This window comes from Cucumis melo, chromosome 6 (assembly GCF_025177605.1).
Source record: "Cucumis melo cultivar AY chromosome 6, USDA_Cmelo_AY_1.0, whole genome shotgun sequence".
NCBI classification, from domain to species: domain Eukaryota; kingdom Viridiplantae; phylum Streptophyta; class Magnoliopsida; order Cucurbitales; family Cucurbitaceae; genus Cucumis; species Cucumis melo.
The window spans coordinates 36903153-36919803 of record NC_066862.1 but is presented as its reverse complement, the minus strand read 5'-3'; the positions used below and the strand labels follow the sequence as shown (position 1 = coordinate 36919803).

General features: G+C 30.3%; 1 protein-coding gene across 1 annotated transcript; it reads left to right on the top strand.

Annotated features, from left to right (window-relative positions):
- The first annotated feature begins 10456 nt into the window (after positions 1–10456).
- LOC103493334 (expansin-A12) lies at positions 10457–14383 on the top strand. Its single transcript, XM_008454040.3, has 3 exons — positions 10457–10692; positions 12584–12893; positions 13931–14383. The coding sequence occupies exons 1-3, from the start codon at positions 10548–10550 to the stop codon at positions 14241–14243; spliced, it is 768 nt and encodes a 255-aa protein (XP_008452262.2). The 5' UTR covers positions 10457–10547; the 3' UTR covers positions 14244–14383.
- Positions 14384–16651: the final 2268 nt, after the last annotated feature.

Here is a 16651-nt window from a genome sequence, read left to right as displayed (position 1 = left end):
CATCCAAACTTTGTATTCAACTAATTTTTACCCTAATCATGAAGGGTTCTAGGAGTTTAATTTTCAGAATCAAGAAAATATGGAATTTTTATGACTTCCATATCTTTGTTGGTACAAGAATTTATTGCCTAACAACAGTAATGCACTTCCAATTTGATAACTTCTCTAGGTTATTAAGTTTAAATCAAATCTTAAAAATACGAAAACACATTTATTTTGTTTATGCTCAAATTTGTTATTTTGATATTACTTGCATGCAGTTGGGGATCTAGAACTTTACGCTGGTGAACACAATTTCATCTATGGTTTTCATAGTCAGTGTACTTCTAAAATTGTTTCTAAAAGTTGTGTATAATAGGTCCTCAGTTTTCTTAAAAGATATCATATATAAATTTTTTTTTTGCCTAATTGGTTCTATGTATTGGTTATCAATTTTCACCTAACTCATTCAATTCTAAGTTGTAACATATATTCTATTAAATTAAATATTGTAACCTACATTGGAAGGAAGGCAACCCTAGCTAGAAGAGAAAGATAAGCCTCATCAATGACTCTAGAAGAAAGACCGTTGAATTGCTAAGTGACAACTATAACTTTATATAATATATAGTTTGAATGAATCAACATTTTTCATCGTCTCACATTCCATGAGAGAATGACAATACCTATTCTTCGTGCTTCCCCTTCCTTTGCCCCCTCCATCCTCCCTACTCCACCCTTTCTGCTTCTTTCTTCATTGACCGATGATGACGATTTTAAGATAGGCCTCAACAAAAATCTAACCTGCTTCTTTCTTCATTGATCGACGATGACGATCCCAAGATTGACTTCAAACAAAAATCGAAAATAAATTCTTGTCTTACAATTCGATAGGAATAATAAAGGAATCTCACCTAAATAAGTCTTACACGCTTTTATGGGAGGGAGTTTTATTCGTTTGGCTTGTTGATTCTTTGAAGGAAGTTCTGCAAGCTCCAAAGTCTATAAGTTCTTCCGAAAGACCTTTTGTAATGGAGGGTCCATCTAGATTAAAAAATGACAAATAAGAAAGGAAGTTTTCTTGAGATTTCGAAGGTGTTGAAGTTGGAGAAAAAAGGAAACATTGTCGTTCCTGCTCATATCGATTTAAGTGGACGAGAATGATTCGAACGTTTGTTGTTGAACTTTCTGAACGGTGGAGACGATCTTAGAGCCCATTGATCTGAGAGGGAAAAAGAGCTAAAAACCTCCCCGTGGAACACCGATTTTGAAAACCATATTCAACCTCCTCACCTTCAGCGAATTTCTCAATTTGAAAAACCTCTAAATGCGAGGTTTTGTCACTTTGATGAAGAAACTCGAAACAAAGGAAAAAAGAGGGTCAGAAATATTTGCTGGGAGGACACCCTAGTTGTCACTAACCATGACTTCCATGATGATTGGCATAGGGTTTTGGAAGCTCTACATGTTCAAACTTAACGTACCTTCATTATCAACTTGTTTCATCGTGACAAAGCCTTGTTCAAATTCCTTAATCAAACGATAGCTAGACTTCTCATGATGAACAAGGTCTGGGCTACTTATGGTCCTTTAACTTTAAAAATGGAAAGGTGGGATAAAAAAAACATGGGAGAATGTCGCTTGTTCCCTCATATGGAGGTTGGATTAAATTAAGGCGCTTCCCTCTACATTTGTGGAACAAGGAGGTTTTCAATAGGGTTGGTGTTATGTTCGGAGGCTTCATTGATTACATTGAAGAAAACTTGAGTCTTATTGAATGCTTGGAAGTGGCTATCAAAGTTGAAGAAAATTATTGTAGCTTTATTCCGGTTGAATTCGATTTGATAGATGACTCCAAATCTTTCATTGTGCAGGTGGTGTGTGGAATTGTCGAATTCTTATTGATTGACAAAGTCGCCAAAATCCATGGATCCTTCTCGCTGGAATAAGCTGAGAAATTCTTCAAAAGCATGGGTGGCTTGGATCCGAACCCATTAGACATCTGAAAAAGATAAAATTCTTCTTATGGTCGCTTGCCTATAGAGGTCTTAACACTATGAGAAACTCCAAAGAAAATTTCAGCACACTATGGTCAGCCCCTCAATGTGCTGCCTTTGCTTCAAAGAAGAGTAGACCATTTACCGTTTATTTTTGCATTGTCTCTTTACTAGGAAATCTTGGAACACCTTATTTAGAATCTTTGATTTGGAGCTTGGTTTTCCTAGTAAGATTTGATAGTTGGATGATGGAACGACTCAACATTTGATGTTATAGTCTGAAGGGAAACATCTTGTGGAGATGTGCTATTCGATCCCTTTTGTGGTGCATTTGGAAAGAGAGAAATAGTAGAATTTTTTAAGACAACTATAACTCTTTTGATTCTTTTTGGACTATGTTGAAACATATAGTTTTTTGGTGGTGTATGAATCACACTAAACACTTTTGTAATTACAACATTTCTATGATTTTCAACAATTGGAAAGCCATAATACTTTAGTTTCTTTTGGGAGTGCCCTCTTGTCCCTTGCTCTTAGGTTGTTCTCGTTTGTTCAATGAATATACCTTATATAAAAAATAATAATAACAAAAAAAGAACATATATCATGACATGCTCTATGAGTAGTGGTGTGCGATACCTTTGTAAGAGATACCATAATTGAGTTTAATTGACTTTTATGTTTTCTCTATTCTCTACACTTCTCTCTTGTTTTGTTTCGTTGTTCTTGTTTTGTTTATTTTTTCTTATTTTATAACACATTATCAACATGAGCTCTTTCATTTTTAAGATTTTGTAGAGTTTTGAGTTAATTCATTTAAAATGGAAAGAATGCTAAAAATCTGTCAAAATTATCTACATATGTTTGAGGTATTTGAAAAGGTAAAAAAAAAAAAAAAAAAAAAAAGAAGAAGAAGAAGAAGAAGAAGAAGAAGAAGAAGAAAGGTAAGTTGGGTGTGCAATTTGAGCGAGAAAGGTTATTTAACCCTTGAAGCGTATGAGAGGCATATCCATCGCACCATAAGGCAACATAAGGTGCGTGCCTAGGCCATGTGGGATGCCATGCTCGTGTAGAAAAGGTTTGTTATGCCCAGTGCACATCGCGTGTCCCACCCAACGCGCGTTTAGTCTTGCTCGCAGACATGCGGTGTGGGTGTGCAAGGACTTGTGAGGTTAGCACGCAGTTAGGTCCCTGGGCCTGCATACACGTGTGCATCTGCCGTCCATGCCCTGCATGCCAGCAGCCAACGCACATGTTATTTTTGGCTAGTTTATAGTGTTTTAGCAATTTTTGCTTGGAGATTAGATATTTTCTCAATTTTAGGGACTAAATGGAGTACAAATATCCTATTTTCAAGACAAGTAGAATTTGGATAATTTTTCTCAAGCTAAGGAGAAAAACAAGTTTATGAGTGATAACAAGTTTATAAATATCCTATTAAAAGTTATTTATAAAGCATGGTCTCAAGTTGCACAAACAATAGCTTGTGAGTGACTTGCATTTAAATATTTTTCATTCTAAGTACTATATGGACTACCTCTAAATGTGCATATATAATTCCCAACTACTGATGTAAAGGTTTTATAGAGGGGTATAAAATGATTACATCAGTGAAGGCACAAGTGCCTATGGGGAAGATTCAGTTTATACTGACCTATATTAAACTATGCATATATAGTCAATAGCTGATATGCAATAGCTTAATGTAATTCTGGATTTCTAAAATGTTTTTGAAGCTTTATTATGTTAACATTGATTTATACGTTGAAGCTGAGCATTGAGACTAACTATTTGGAATAAAGCATGTTTTAGAAAACCATCACTCACGGGACATTTTTAGTTCATTCCTTTAAAATGTTGTCTTATTTTTCCTAAGCATGCATAGTATTGCCACATCGACCAATCTTATAGGAGAAGTTGTAAAATAATTATGTTTGAGGTAGTGTATTTGAACACAGTCAAGTTGTGCTGATAGTATTGAAAATTGATTTGTATTAAAAGTATGGTCTTATTAGAGTCTTTCCAAGTATTTTATGAAAATTTGTTAATAAAATTAACCGCACTTCAATTTTCTTTCTCTAAAAATTACTATATGTTTCCGCTAAGTTTTAAATAAAGGTTTTAAGGTTAGGATCAAATTGTATCTATGAGGAAGAAAACGGCGTTAGTTGACTTTATGCTGTCTCAGATCGAGAGTAGGTTGTCGAGGAAGGGGTGTGATAATATGAACATATGTTTCTATAGGTAAGTGAGCAATTTAAAACCTCTGGACGACTTATGATGCTTCTAGTGTTAAAATGGAGAAGTTAGCAAACAAATAGGATAACACGAAGTGAGCCTCAAACACATGGAGACAGGCATACAGTGTCCGTCGACGCATTTTCCAGATGGCTCGTTTAAGGTGAAGTGTCACGACACTCCTTTGTGGCACTGATCGCTTTACATTTCCTAAACATAGGCATTGTGCATTGTTCAATGCTTTGCTTCGACCAAGTGCCAATCACCACGACGCCTTCTTGATTTCTATATAAGGAACTTTCTAATCCAAGGATAGAGAGTTCAGGATTGGAGCCAAATTTCACCACGAAGAATCCAAGGGTAGAAGATTGAAAGCTAGGGAACCCTTAGCTCGAGTTTTGGCATCTATGGTGGTTTGAGGGAGCATCAATGGCGTGAGATCCTTCCATGACATCTCTTCCATCGTCTCCATCTTCTTCCTTACATTTTTAAATTTATTTGTTTCTTACTTTATCACACCCTTTCATAGATAACCTCTAAACATAGAGAAAGATGTGAAGACGACAAATAGCGTACCTCTTATGACACTTGTCATCCAAATTAATTTTGATTTTCCATGAAATTATTTTACAATTTCTCATAGAACAACCATACAAGCACCATATTGGGTGTCGTCACGTTAATATCTTGATGCGTGGTGAGCCAAGACTTGACTACAAATTGAATGAATGAATGTTTTGAGAAAATGATACGAAATTTATAAATATTTTCCTTCTAAAAGTTTTTTACTAATGATAATTCATGAAATTTCAATAAATGTTTCTTGTTTGTTTATTTTAAAAATTTGTCACCTATTGGACTCCCCAGCTCACCTTTTTTCTTCTAAATGTTTTCTTCCTCTCACAGGCAGCAAGAGAGTTTTAGGTACCTCCTAAAAGCGACATTTGCCACATCCTTGAAGTTGATCTTCGATAAGATTATCTCGAGTTTGGGTTTGTAGCTTAAACACTTGGAGATAAGAATTATCAACCTTGGTTGATGCAAAGCTGACTCTTAATGCAACAACCTAATTATAAACCTACGTGCATGTGGTATACTCGCTAAGCTAATCATATGGTATACTCGCTAAGCTAATCATATCCTGGATATCTGATATAGAGGTTTGAAAACAAGTTTCAATTTTTCATCAAATACTTATTTTCATAAATTATTCACAATGAATCATTTTCCTCCCACAAAAATTCAATAAAAATAAGGAGATCTAGATTGAGTCAAGTATAGTCCATATAAGACATTGAAACAGTTTCACAAAAATTTCCACCTTCTACAATTTCAGATCAACCTTACAATTCATTCACATTTTTTTAACCCATGTTTTGAAGTGAAATAAATAAAATCATTTTGTAACGAACAGTTCTCAATAAATTTCATTTGTTAGGTTTTCACTCTTATTCACTTGTACTCTTCTAGTTATAGGCTTTTTTAATTTTAATTTTTTCGGAACACATTATATAAGTTTATATATTATTTCCAAATAATTTCTTAGGTTCTGAAGTTGTTTAAAAAATAACTTCAAATTACGTCAATACAATTCTAATTCACACAAGGAAATGGGCTTTCAACGACCAGCAAAAAGTGTCGAATATTTTCTTCTTCCTTCAACCTACCAATTTTGAGCTATACTCTCTTTTTGCACCTTAATTCAAAAATTTAAACTTCAATTTCATTTAATCCATCCCTAAAACCACTCAAAATTTCTTTCATAAAGCTGTTCAACTACCTAATAAGCATGGTCATGATCAACTTTTAATATTCTTCAAACTACTTACATGATAGGCTAATAGCAACTCAATATTATACAGTACTGACTAAACATGCTATCTTTTAATTGAACATTAGATTTAACCGTCATTGGTAGTCATTCAATAGTAATTAAGTATAATAATATTGAAAAACATAAAGTTCAACAATTTTCTTGAAAGCATCAAAATATTAATTCAATTTCATATCTCTAATTTCATCAACTCACAAAAATCTAGAGAAATTGGCTCCTCGTTGCTTTAAAAGATATTCTCATATGAATTATCAATTGTAACGGTGAAGAGAATAGAAGGATCCATTGAACTTCTCGAAGACCGCATCGTTGGGAACCTCCAAGATCACCTTTGAACTTTCACCTTCGGCACTTGAACAACCTCCAAAATAATTCCCTCAACTCATAACACTCTAAGTAGCACAAAGGGAAGAAAGCATAGAGCACAAGGAGAGATCCTCGTAATTTTGATGGTTTGGAATGAGATGGGATAGGATGGGATGGATTGCAAATGAAATTGAAGCTCGATTATAGTTGTTGGACAAAAGGGATAGCATTGCAACACTAATACAAATCTTCACCTAATCCACAATCGTCTGCCGCACCCCATTTACAGTTGTGATCTGGCGCACAGTGTTGCAACTTTGTCCACCTTAAGTGTCATCTACCGCACACATGGGGAACAACTTGTTGCATCATTCTTTTTGGGTGGCATCGCAACACTATAGGCTAGGCAATATGCGATGCTATCGTGCTTCAGGCCGGAGACATTTTCTCTTTTTTCATTTTTGTTTCAAATTGACCCAGTTTTGCCCGTTTTCGTCTTTTACTCTAAAATGATAAATTACTCATCATAATTTGTTGGAAAACACTCACAAACACATTAAATCTAATAAAATCAATTCTCAATAGTAAGTAAAAATAAGCGTATTTTAGGTGCTTATCATCCACCGTCTTCAACATTCCGACCATCATCCTCTTTAGTGGAGTCATCCGACTCATCATCTAATTCCCCCATTCGTAATCTTATTTTATCTTCATTTTTATTGATACATTCATCTTCAAAACCATCTACCTCTAACCTGCCCTTCTATACCAAAACTTCCATCTGCACCATATCTAGAGGAGGATTAGTCCCCTTGTTCAAAATTGAGACTACGACATTAGTAGTTAAGGGGGTTATTGATGATAATGACCACAAGCATCACACCCTAGGGATGAAATGAGTTTAGAGGAGATGATCCGTCCAGAATGACCCTAGTGCTTAATGCCAAGGTTGACCCAACCTTGTAAGTGGAAGGATCATTTCCTAAAGTGACTCCAAAAATCCTAATTAGGGACAACTTAGGTTAACCACTTCTATAAGCGTATTATTATAATTTCAAGAGATGTGACTTTATTACTCCTTAACGCTTAGCCTCCAGAATGTTGTATTCTATGACTTAAGTATCAAAGAGTGTGGACAGCACTCCACCAAAGTGAAAGTTTCTCTTTGTTTTATAAATCATGTTCTTCTCCCATGATCTAAACAAACTTATCTTTTTTGTTTCACGAAGGTCAAACTCTTTTCTCTTTGTAAATTTTGTCATTAATAACTATATTATTTATATTAGTAGATCGATATAAAAAATATTAATAGATATATAATTTGTGTATCATTTATAAATTATCAGTCGATCGTAAGTTGTATGCTCACTTTGGCATATACATCTCGAATGGGAAAATATACATTGATATATCATTTTTACATTAATATATAGGATGTGTACCATTTGGGAAAAATATATTTTCATGTGTGAAAGCTGCAATTATATAAAAGATATGTTATCATCACAAAAGCTCCATTTTTCTTTCTTTTTCCTTTTTTTTCTTTTTTATAATTATATATAGCACATGGATAAGTAGATCAAAATTTATTGCTTGATTTGTCAAACTTAAATATAAGTCCATTTCAACACCTATACTTGCTACTCTTTTTTGGTTGACAACCGAACATTTTCCTTCATGTTTCTACATTCTTATAGATTCAACATATCGATATAAAATTAGGTGAATTAACATTTTTATTTTTATTGTTTCACAGAAAAATATTAAACATAAAAAATAAGCAATGACCATGTGGATATAATATAAATAATTGCCCTTTCAACTCGTTAAAAAATAGTTATTTATTCATTTTTTAATATTTCAATTATTAATTTGAAGTTTTTAAAATTTTTTAATATAAATAATGATCATTCAACTCAATATTTGTTCATATTTCTATCTACATTTTAGTAAAATTGAGACATCAATATTCTAAGTCTTTGCTTCGGTATACTCAAAGATTAAAAAATTTATTGACATGTTTGATATATCCATAAATTAAATAGAAGGTTCTACAATGATATTGAGAGTCCGTTTGGATTATCTATGAAAAAATATTTTTTAATAATAAATTTTCTTTCAAACACTTTCTTTAAAATGAATTTAAAATTTAAATACGTTAGATCTTTTTTTAAAATGTTTATTTACATAATTTTGTTTAAAAACCTATCATCTCAAAATTTGTTTTAAGTGTTTCTTTAAAATGAATTATTTTTCAATTTCCTTTGTTAAAATGTATTTTGAAAAGTTAACCCAACATAACTTTTTTAAAATGATTTTTTTTCAAATTTAAATAGTGTAAAAGGTAATCCAAACACATCTTAATGATCTCTTGTAAGTACGTGCTCATAAAACAATTAAAAAATATCATTTATCTAATAAAATAGGAATAAAAATATTAATAACAACATTGATAACTTCATAGTTGAGAAATTTTCATAAATATAACAAACTATTAAAATATTTACGGTTCGTATTACAAAACCCATGAGTTAGTCATTTTTAAATATTTCAGATTTGCTCTTTTGTCTTTCTTTTCCTTTTCGGATTTCTTTCCATCGTCGCTGCGTTTTCTTTCAATTGTTTTTTTTCCAAACTATTATTTGGTTCAAGATCGTGTATCAAATATAAAAGAATTATTTTTTTCACACTTTTATTTGGTTGTTCAAGATCATGTAGATGTCATTTAGATTTGGATAGCAAAGTCTAAACGATCGTGTACAAAAAGTAATGATCATGCATAAAGAATCTTGAAAAAAATCGTTTAAATTGGGGTAGCCAAATCTAAACGACTGCGTAAAAAAGAATAAACGATTGTGTAAACAAATCTAAACAATCATGTACTAAAAGAATGTTGAAAAACTCGTTTAGCCAAATCTAAACGATCCTATATCAAATTTTGAAAAAAAAAATCGTTTAGATTTGGCTACCAAAATCTAAACGATTGTGTATCCAAATCTAAACAATTATGTATCCAAATTAAACGATACAATTGAAAAAATAAATTGTTTAGATTTGGCTATCTAAATCTAAACGATCGTGTATCAAACAATAGCCAAATCTAAACGATCTTGTACCAAATATATTACTTGCGTTGTTAACGATGTGGTTGATGAAACATTTTTTGTATTTTCTATTGTGGGCCTGTGAGCTTTTTCTGTTTCCGAAATTATGCTGTATGGTGTAATTATTTTGCTGTTTTTTTATAATTTTTAAAAGATCCCTTAATAATTTGTGAGTAAAAACGACTTAGTTTATTAATCTAAATAATTTTTATAATATTTTTAAAAAAGAAAATCTATGGGTATTGGTATTTTATTGATGTATCAATAAAATTGCAATATCAAAATCAATACTAGTACAACATTAATTTTGCAAAAAACACTCTATTTTTACATAAAAGCCTAAATTAGATAAAAAAAAAAAAGTTACATAATTGTATTAATTAATTTCTTGAATCCGTGATGTAGTTCTACAAACAATATAAAGTAGAGGGATCTTGCTTTTAGCTTAAACTTATATAACTTAACCTTAGAGTATATATATATAAGCTCTAGGCATCTTCATCTCCAATTTAACATTTCTTTTTCTAATAATAATAATAACAAATTGTTCTCTTTTGGTGTAGATATAGTTAACATACTTATTATTACGTCAATTTTGTATTTTTTACGTTTTGTATCTATGTTTGGTTGTGTGATTTCTTAACCATGAAGGTAGGTAATCGAAGGTGCATGGATTTGATTGGAAAGTTAAGATAATAAAACACCGACATAATGCATAATCTTAAAATAAAAAGAATCAAGAAAAAGATTGAGAAAAATGTCACATCACATGGGCATGTTTCTTAGATTGTCTCATGTTGTGTAGTGGTACCCGTACACTTCTCTCTGTACCTTCGTCATCTTCTTCTCCTTCTTCTTCTTTCTTCTTCTTCTTCTTCTTAAAACCGCGTTATTCCTAATCTGTATTTTATTTTACTATAAAATCACCGACAAATTGAATTTCTCCTTTTGTAAGCTCTATAAATACACCACCTTGTGTTAATTTTCTAAGTATACATTACACATACTTTGTCTTTTCATATACATTTGATCTTAGTTTCTGTTTGTGATCTTAGTTTCTGTTTGTGATTTCTTGGGAAAGTGTTAATTATGATTTATGAGAATAATAGTAATGGGTTTGTTTGGTTCATTTTCATGGTGATTGGTTTAGGTAAGTTCTTGGTCCATGGGGATAATTCTTGGTTTGATGCTCATGCAACTTTCTATGGAGCTGATCAAAACCCTACTAGTCTTGGTGAGCTCTTTTTTCTCTTTTTCCATTATTTTTTAGGTACATACTTTGTATTTTTCTAATAGAAAATTTATGGTTTAAATACTCTGTTATCCTATTTTTTGTTCTAATTCATTTTGATCTTTTATATTGTATTAATATACTTTGAAAATGGGGAGTTTGCAAAAATAATAAACAATTTTACGGTAATAAAGCTCGCATCACTGTATTTTCTAAATTACAAAAAATAGTAAATTTAAAAAAGAATAGTATCCTGATAGCCCTCGTCTCACATATCTAATTATTTGTCATATTTGACATATTTACAATATTGAAAAAAAAGGGCTATGAAAAACTTTTTTAATTTATTTGTCTTCTCATGCAATTTCCCTTGTAAAATTGTGGTTAGCTATTTTGGCCTCTTCATTTTCATGTTTAAGGTACTAAAATAGTTTTTTATTAAAATTTTAACGATAAATATATATGCACGAACATTTTAAAAGTACTAATCAAAATAAATAATTTTGGACCAAAGTATTATCTCAACGTAACCATGTAAATGTATTCAAAGATTTAGAATAACGTGACCAATAGTTACAAATTCAAATTCTTTTGAAAGTATCTATTTATAGTCTTACATTCAACCAAAGTAATATATACTTATAATTAATGTGGCAGTACTCTCTTACTTGACAATAAATTTGAGTTTGTTTAGGGTTTCTTTGCAGGATAATTATTTTTGTTAATAGTTAACTTATTTGGTTTTTTAAATATATATAGATATAAGAGGAATTTAAATAAAAAATAATCATTAAATATGAAGCTTTGGGTACTTCAGTAGAGTTCACTCTTTTAAATTTTGGGTAAAGAGATAAAATGTTTAAGGAGGTTTAATTAAAACAGTTTTTGAAATATTTCTAAATTTCTTTAGTAGCTTTTATAAATCATTTTTCTTTTCGAAAAGAAAGTCATGCCATATTTATTATCATCTTAAAATTTTAATAATAATGTTAAACAATAATGATCCCATGTCTTTCTAATAACTATTTTATGAGAAATAAATTATAATTAAAAAATATATATATATATTCAATGGAACGGTTTTAAATAATTAGAAAAACTACAATTTATTAATCATGCATATCTGGCAATCAACTCAACATTCAAACGTTATATTCATTTAATCCTTTCCGTGATCTGTTAATATATAACAATATATATTCCAAAGAATTTAATAAAACCAATATCATATATCTTATTTATCATTCAAGAACTAATTATGAAATAAAATTTATATACATTTTTTTTAAAAAAAAGAAAAAATTATTGAGTAGAATAAGTATATGATTACGCAAACCATTTGTAAGTTGCTTTAAAAAATGTACCTGTCGTTTGTTGGTAGTAATAACGTATATTATTCTCTCATTCATGTTAATTTAAGAATTTCACCATTTTTCTCGATGTTAAACTTTTGCTAAATTTTAACAAATAAATATGCCATTGTGAACATAATTTATTTAACCTAAAATATGAAATATGAATAGATCAAAGTATTTAATTTTGCAAATAAATGGTTCTAACAAAATTAAATTGAGATGTGTGCTGCACTAAAAATACCTTTTAAAATATTATCTAATGATATAGCAAAATTTTACTAATTTCTATTGGTGATAAATTATGATAGATCCAAATAGACAAATAGTACTGTTTTATTGTCTATCATATATGCCATGGGGATACCTATCATCAGTCAAAATTTAAATTTTATAACGTTTGTATATATATTTGGAAGAGTTTTGTAAATTAATTTAAACAATTTTTACTTCATGTATCAAAAGAATTTAAATAAAAAAATAATCATGAGTGAATCAAAGAAGTGTGACGTAATAAAGTTGTGTGAATATTTATTATTCAGGAGGAGCATGTGGTTACGACAACACGTTTCATGCCGGATTCGGAATAAACACGGCAGCCGTGAGCGGCGTACTTTTCAGAAGGGGAGAGGCCTGCGGCGCTTGTTTCCTAGTAATGTGCAACTATAACGCAGACCCCAAGTGGTGTCTCCGCCGCCGTGCCGTCACCGTCACCGCCACAAACTTCTGCCCGTCCAATAACAACGGCGGCTGGTGCGACCCCCCTCGGTCCCATTTCGACATGTCGTCACCTGCTTTCCTTACTATTGCTCGTCAAGGCAACGAAGGCATTGTCCCTGTCCTTTACAAGAGGTACAGTTACTTCAAATTATGCAATCTAATATAATATTCTCGTCTAATCAATACAAAAACACTTTTAGTATATTATATCTTCCATGAGTGAATTTTCAAGTTGGTGGGTAATAAATTTTCGTCCAATTTAGTAAATTGAAATGAGTTTCAAATACAGCTCAGCTAAAATTTTTACAAATATAATACAATTTTATTTTATTTCTGCGATATACTACAGAGACATGTAATTTAGAGTTTTATTATCTAAAATGATTTTTCTAGTAAATTATTAGAAATTAAGAAAGAGAAAACAAGGACTTTTATATCTCTGCATAATTTAGGGGTTGTTTGGATGGAGGGAATTGAGATGGAATAACGTTGCTCGGAATTATGGTTGATGATACAAAATAATGATGTGATTTTTTTGTTTCATAACATGCATTACAGAAGTTCTAATTTTTATTGAAAAAAAATCAAAATTTGAATCTATTTGCCTTTCATGTCTAGAGAAATATTTTTATACATGTTAGAAATTTGAAACTATTTATAAAATATAACAAAAAAAACTTAATTAAATGAGTTACAGAGAATTTAATAAATTTTGCTACATTTTATAAATAGTTTCAATTTTTTGTTATATTGGAAATTATCTCAAATATGTATATGTATATATGTATATATATATTTGGTATAAATTAGGAACAAAGAATTTGAATCCACTGTGGTACACTACCGATTGATCTGAGGATGAATTTAGCTTTTGTGCATATTATATAATTATGAAAGTTGGGTAATGTCGGAACATCTTTTACAAATATATGGACATTATTTTAACATACAACAAAATAATTTAGGGTATTTTCTATAATATAAACCACATTGTTGTAACCTGTTCATGTGATATTTTGTATTAAATTAACAATAGACATAATATTTCGAAAAAGGGAAAAGAATTTAACAATATAGAATGCTTAAGATTGGCAAACTTTTACCATATACATTAAATTGTTATTCGTTTTGTTTTTGTGTTTACACTTTCAAATATTGTATTTTAAAAGGGTAAGTTGTAAAAGAAAAGGAGGGGTCCGATTCACATTGAGAGGGCAATCAAACTTCAACATGGTGATGATATCAAATGTCGGAGGAAGTGGCGATGTGAAGGCTGCATGGGTAAAAGGGTCGAAGATGAGGATGTGGACGCCCATGCACCGAAATTGGGGAGCAAATTGGCAAGCTAACGTCGACCTTCGAAACCAAAGAATGTCATTTAAGCTAAGTTTACACGATGGAAGATCATTGGAGTTTGTCAACGTTATTCCTTCCTCTTGGAGGTTCGGGCAGACATTTTCGTCCATGCTTCAATTCTCCTAGCTAGGGTTCTTTCACAACTTCACCGGTTCACCAAAGAGTAATCTTTGTAACTTGTTATGTTATATTATGATCATTCTTTTTTACATGTCTGTTGTTCAAATTTCTATGATAAGTTGAAATTGAGTTGAAGTTTTTTTTTTTAAATTAAGAGTACTTGTGGAAAATTTTATCATCCCAGTTTTAGTCGATAGTGATTGCATGATATTTCATACAGAAATTATATTTAATATATATATATATATATATATATATTACTAATTTCGATTTTATTTATCTTTCTAATCAGTGATCACTGAAAAAAATCTTCTTGCGTGAGTGTTTAAAAATACACCTACAGAACTTCATTTATGGTGTGGACCCTTGTTATGTCTATTTGCCTTATTTTAGATTAATTTTCGTAAATATAAATAAAATACCAAAATATTTACGACTCGGTAACAAAATAAAAAAGTCCATAAAGTTGGCAATTTTCTAAATATTTCAGATCTTTTGAATTTTACGCGGACCTAATTTCTTTTTCTTTCTTTTTATCTTCTTTCTCCTCTTCTTCTTCTCCAATCTTTCTTTTATATTTTTTTTGAAAGCATGATCTTTATTTTCAATCAATAATCAAACTTGTATTATTTTGTTTTTCAAAGGGTTATTTGATTCGATACCAAAAATAAAAGATCTTGGTACATAATTTAGAACAAAAATTATTGGGATATCGATACACGATCGTTTAGATTTGGGTACATTATGCTGTACCAAAACTACAAGATCATGTACCAAATATAAAAGAATGTACAAGATCCTGTACCAAATATATTTTGTAACAAAAATCGTTGGGATATTGGTACACGTACGATAGTTTAGATTTGGGTACATAATCATGTACTAAATATAAAAGATCTTGATACACGATTCTTAAATCAAGATCATTTAGACTCGGTAAGCAATTGTGTATCGTTTACTATAGGATCGCATATCATGATCGTTTAGAGGAAAAATTACACGCGTGCGTGTGGTCAATTAATCGTGTGTTGATTGAGACATTTTTTGTATTTTTCATTATGGGCTCGTGAGCTTTTTTCGTTTTCGAAATTGTTCTATACAGTTTAAATTTTTTTACCGGTTTGTTATATTTTTTAAAAAATTCCTTTATTTTATTTTATATTATTTTTCAATTAATTAATTAATGATTTATGTTATTTGTATTATTTCATAAAACGTTAGGACACATTTGAAATGACTTTAAAAAGGGTATTTTAAAAAATATAACAAAACAACAAAATATTTACCTTTTATAGAAGTTTTTTTTGTTTTATTTTGTTTCGATAACCATTTTATATAGGGCATTTTAAAAAATAGCAAAATATTGAAACTATTTACAAAATTTACCAAAAATGACCAAACTCTCTCTAATTCATTTAAGTTTTTTGCGATATTTTGTAAATAGTTTCATTTTTTTGCTATCCATGATCACAATAAATTAAGCCTAAAGGTACTACGTTCACCCAAACTTTCTAATTTTGTTATCTATATTCTACTAATGGTTCAAAAAATCAAGCAAAAATTTGGAAACTAAGGTCTCGCTTCACGATCATTTTAAATTTCTGTTTATGTTTTTTATATTTTCATACTTTGTTTTCAAAATTGGTTTTTTAAAAACAAAAACTATATATGTTTGATAATTAATTTTGTTTTCTATTTTTTAAAAACAAAATGAATTTTTTAGAATTTTCAAATTTTCTTCATAATTTTAAAAACAAGTTTTTCGTTTGAAAATTGAAAAAGTGGGTCAGTTACCAAACACAGTTTTTAAAATTTAATTATAAAAATGAAAAAAATAAAATAGAAAAAAACAAATGAGTTACTAAACATATTTAGAAATAACGTAGCTTTCAAGAAGTTGTTTTTGTTTTTGAAATTTGGTTAAGAATTCAACTATTCTATTTAAGAAATAAGTAAATCAATATAAGACACGGAGAGGAAATGAGGTTCATTTTCAAAACAAAAACAACAAACAAAATGGTTTCTAAATTAGACATTAACAAAAATTAACTTTTTAAAGAGAACTTAATTTTTAAAAAATTCTTAAAATAAAAATACACGTGTTCGTCAAACTCTTTTCCAAAAGTGTTTTTTACAAAAAACTGAGTACAATCTGCCTCGACATCCACATATGAAAGTAGCCATGACGGATAGGAAACTCATTCTTCACTCCCCTCATTGGCCAATGCCCACTTAACAGTTTTGTGGGCAATCACATTACAAGATCTGCGAATAAACTCGGGGTTTATACACTAGGGGTTTGTACATAAAGTGCCTTAAAATAATGTCTATATTATATTGATCTCTTCAAGTTTTCGATTATTTTACAAAATGAGCTTATCGGGTTTTAATTTTTTTATTAATGTTAGTGGTCA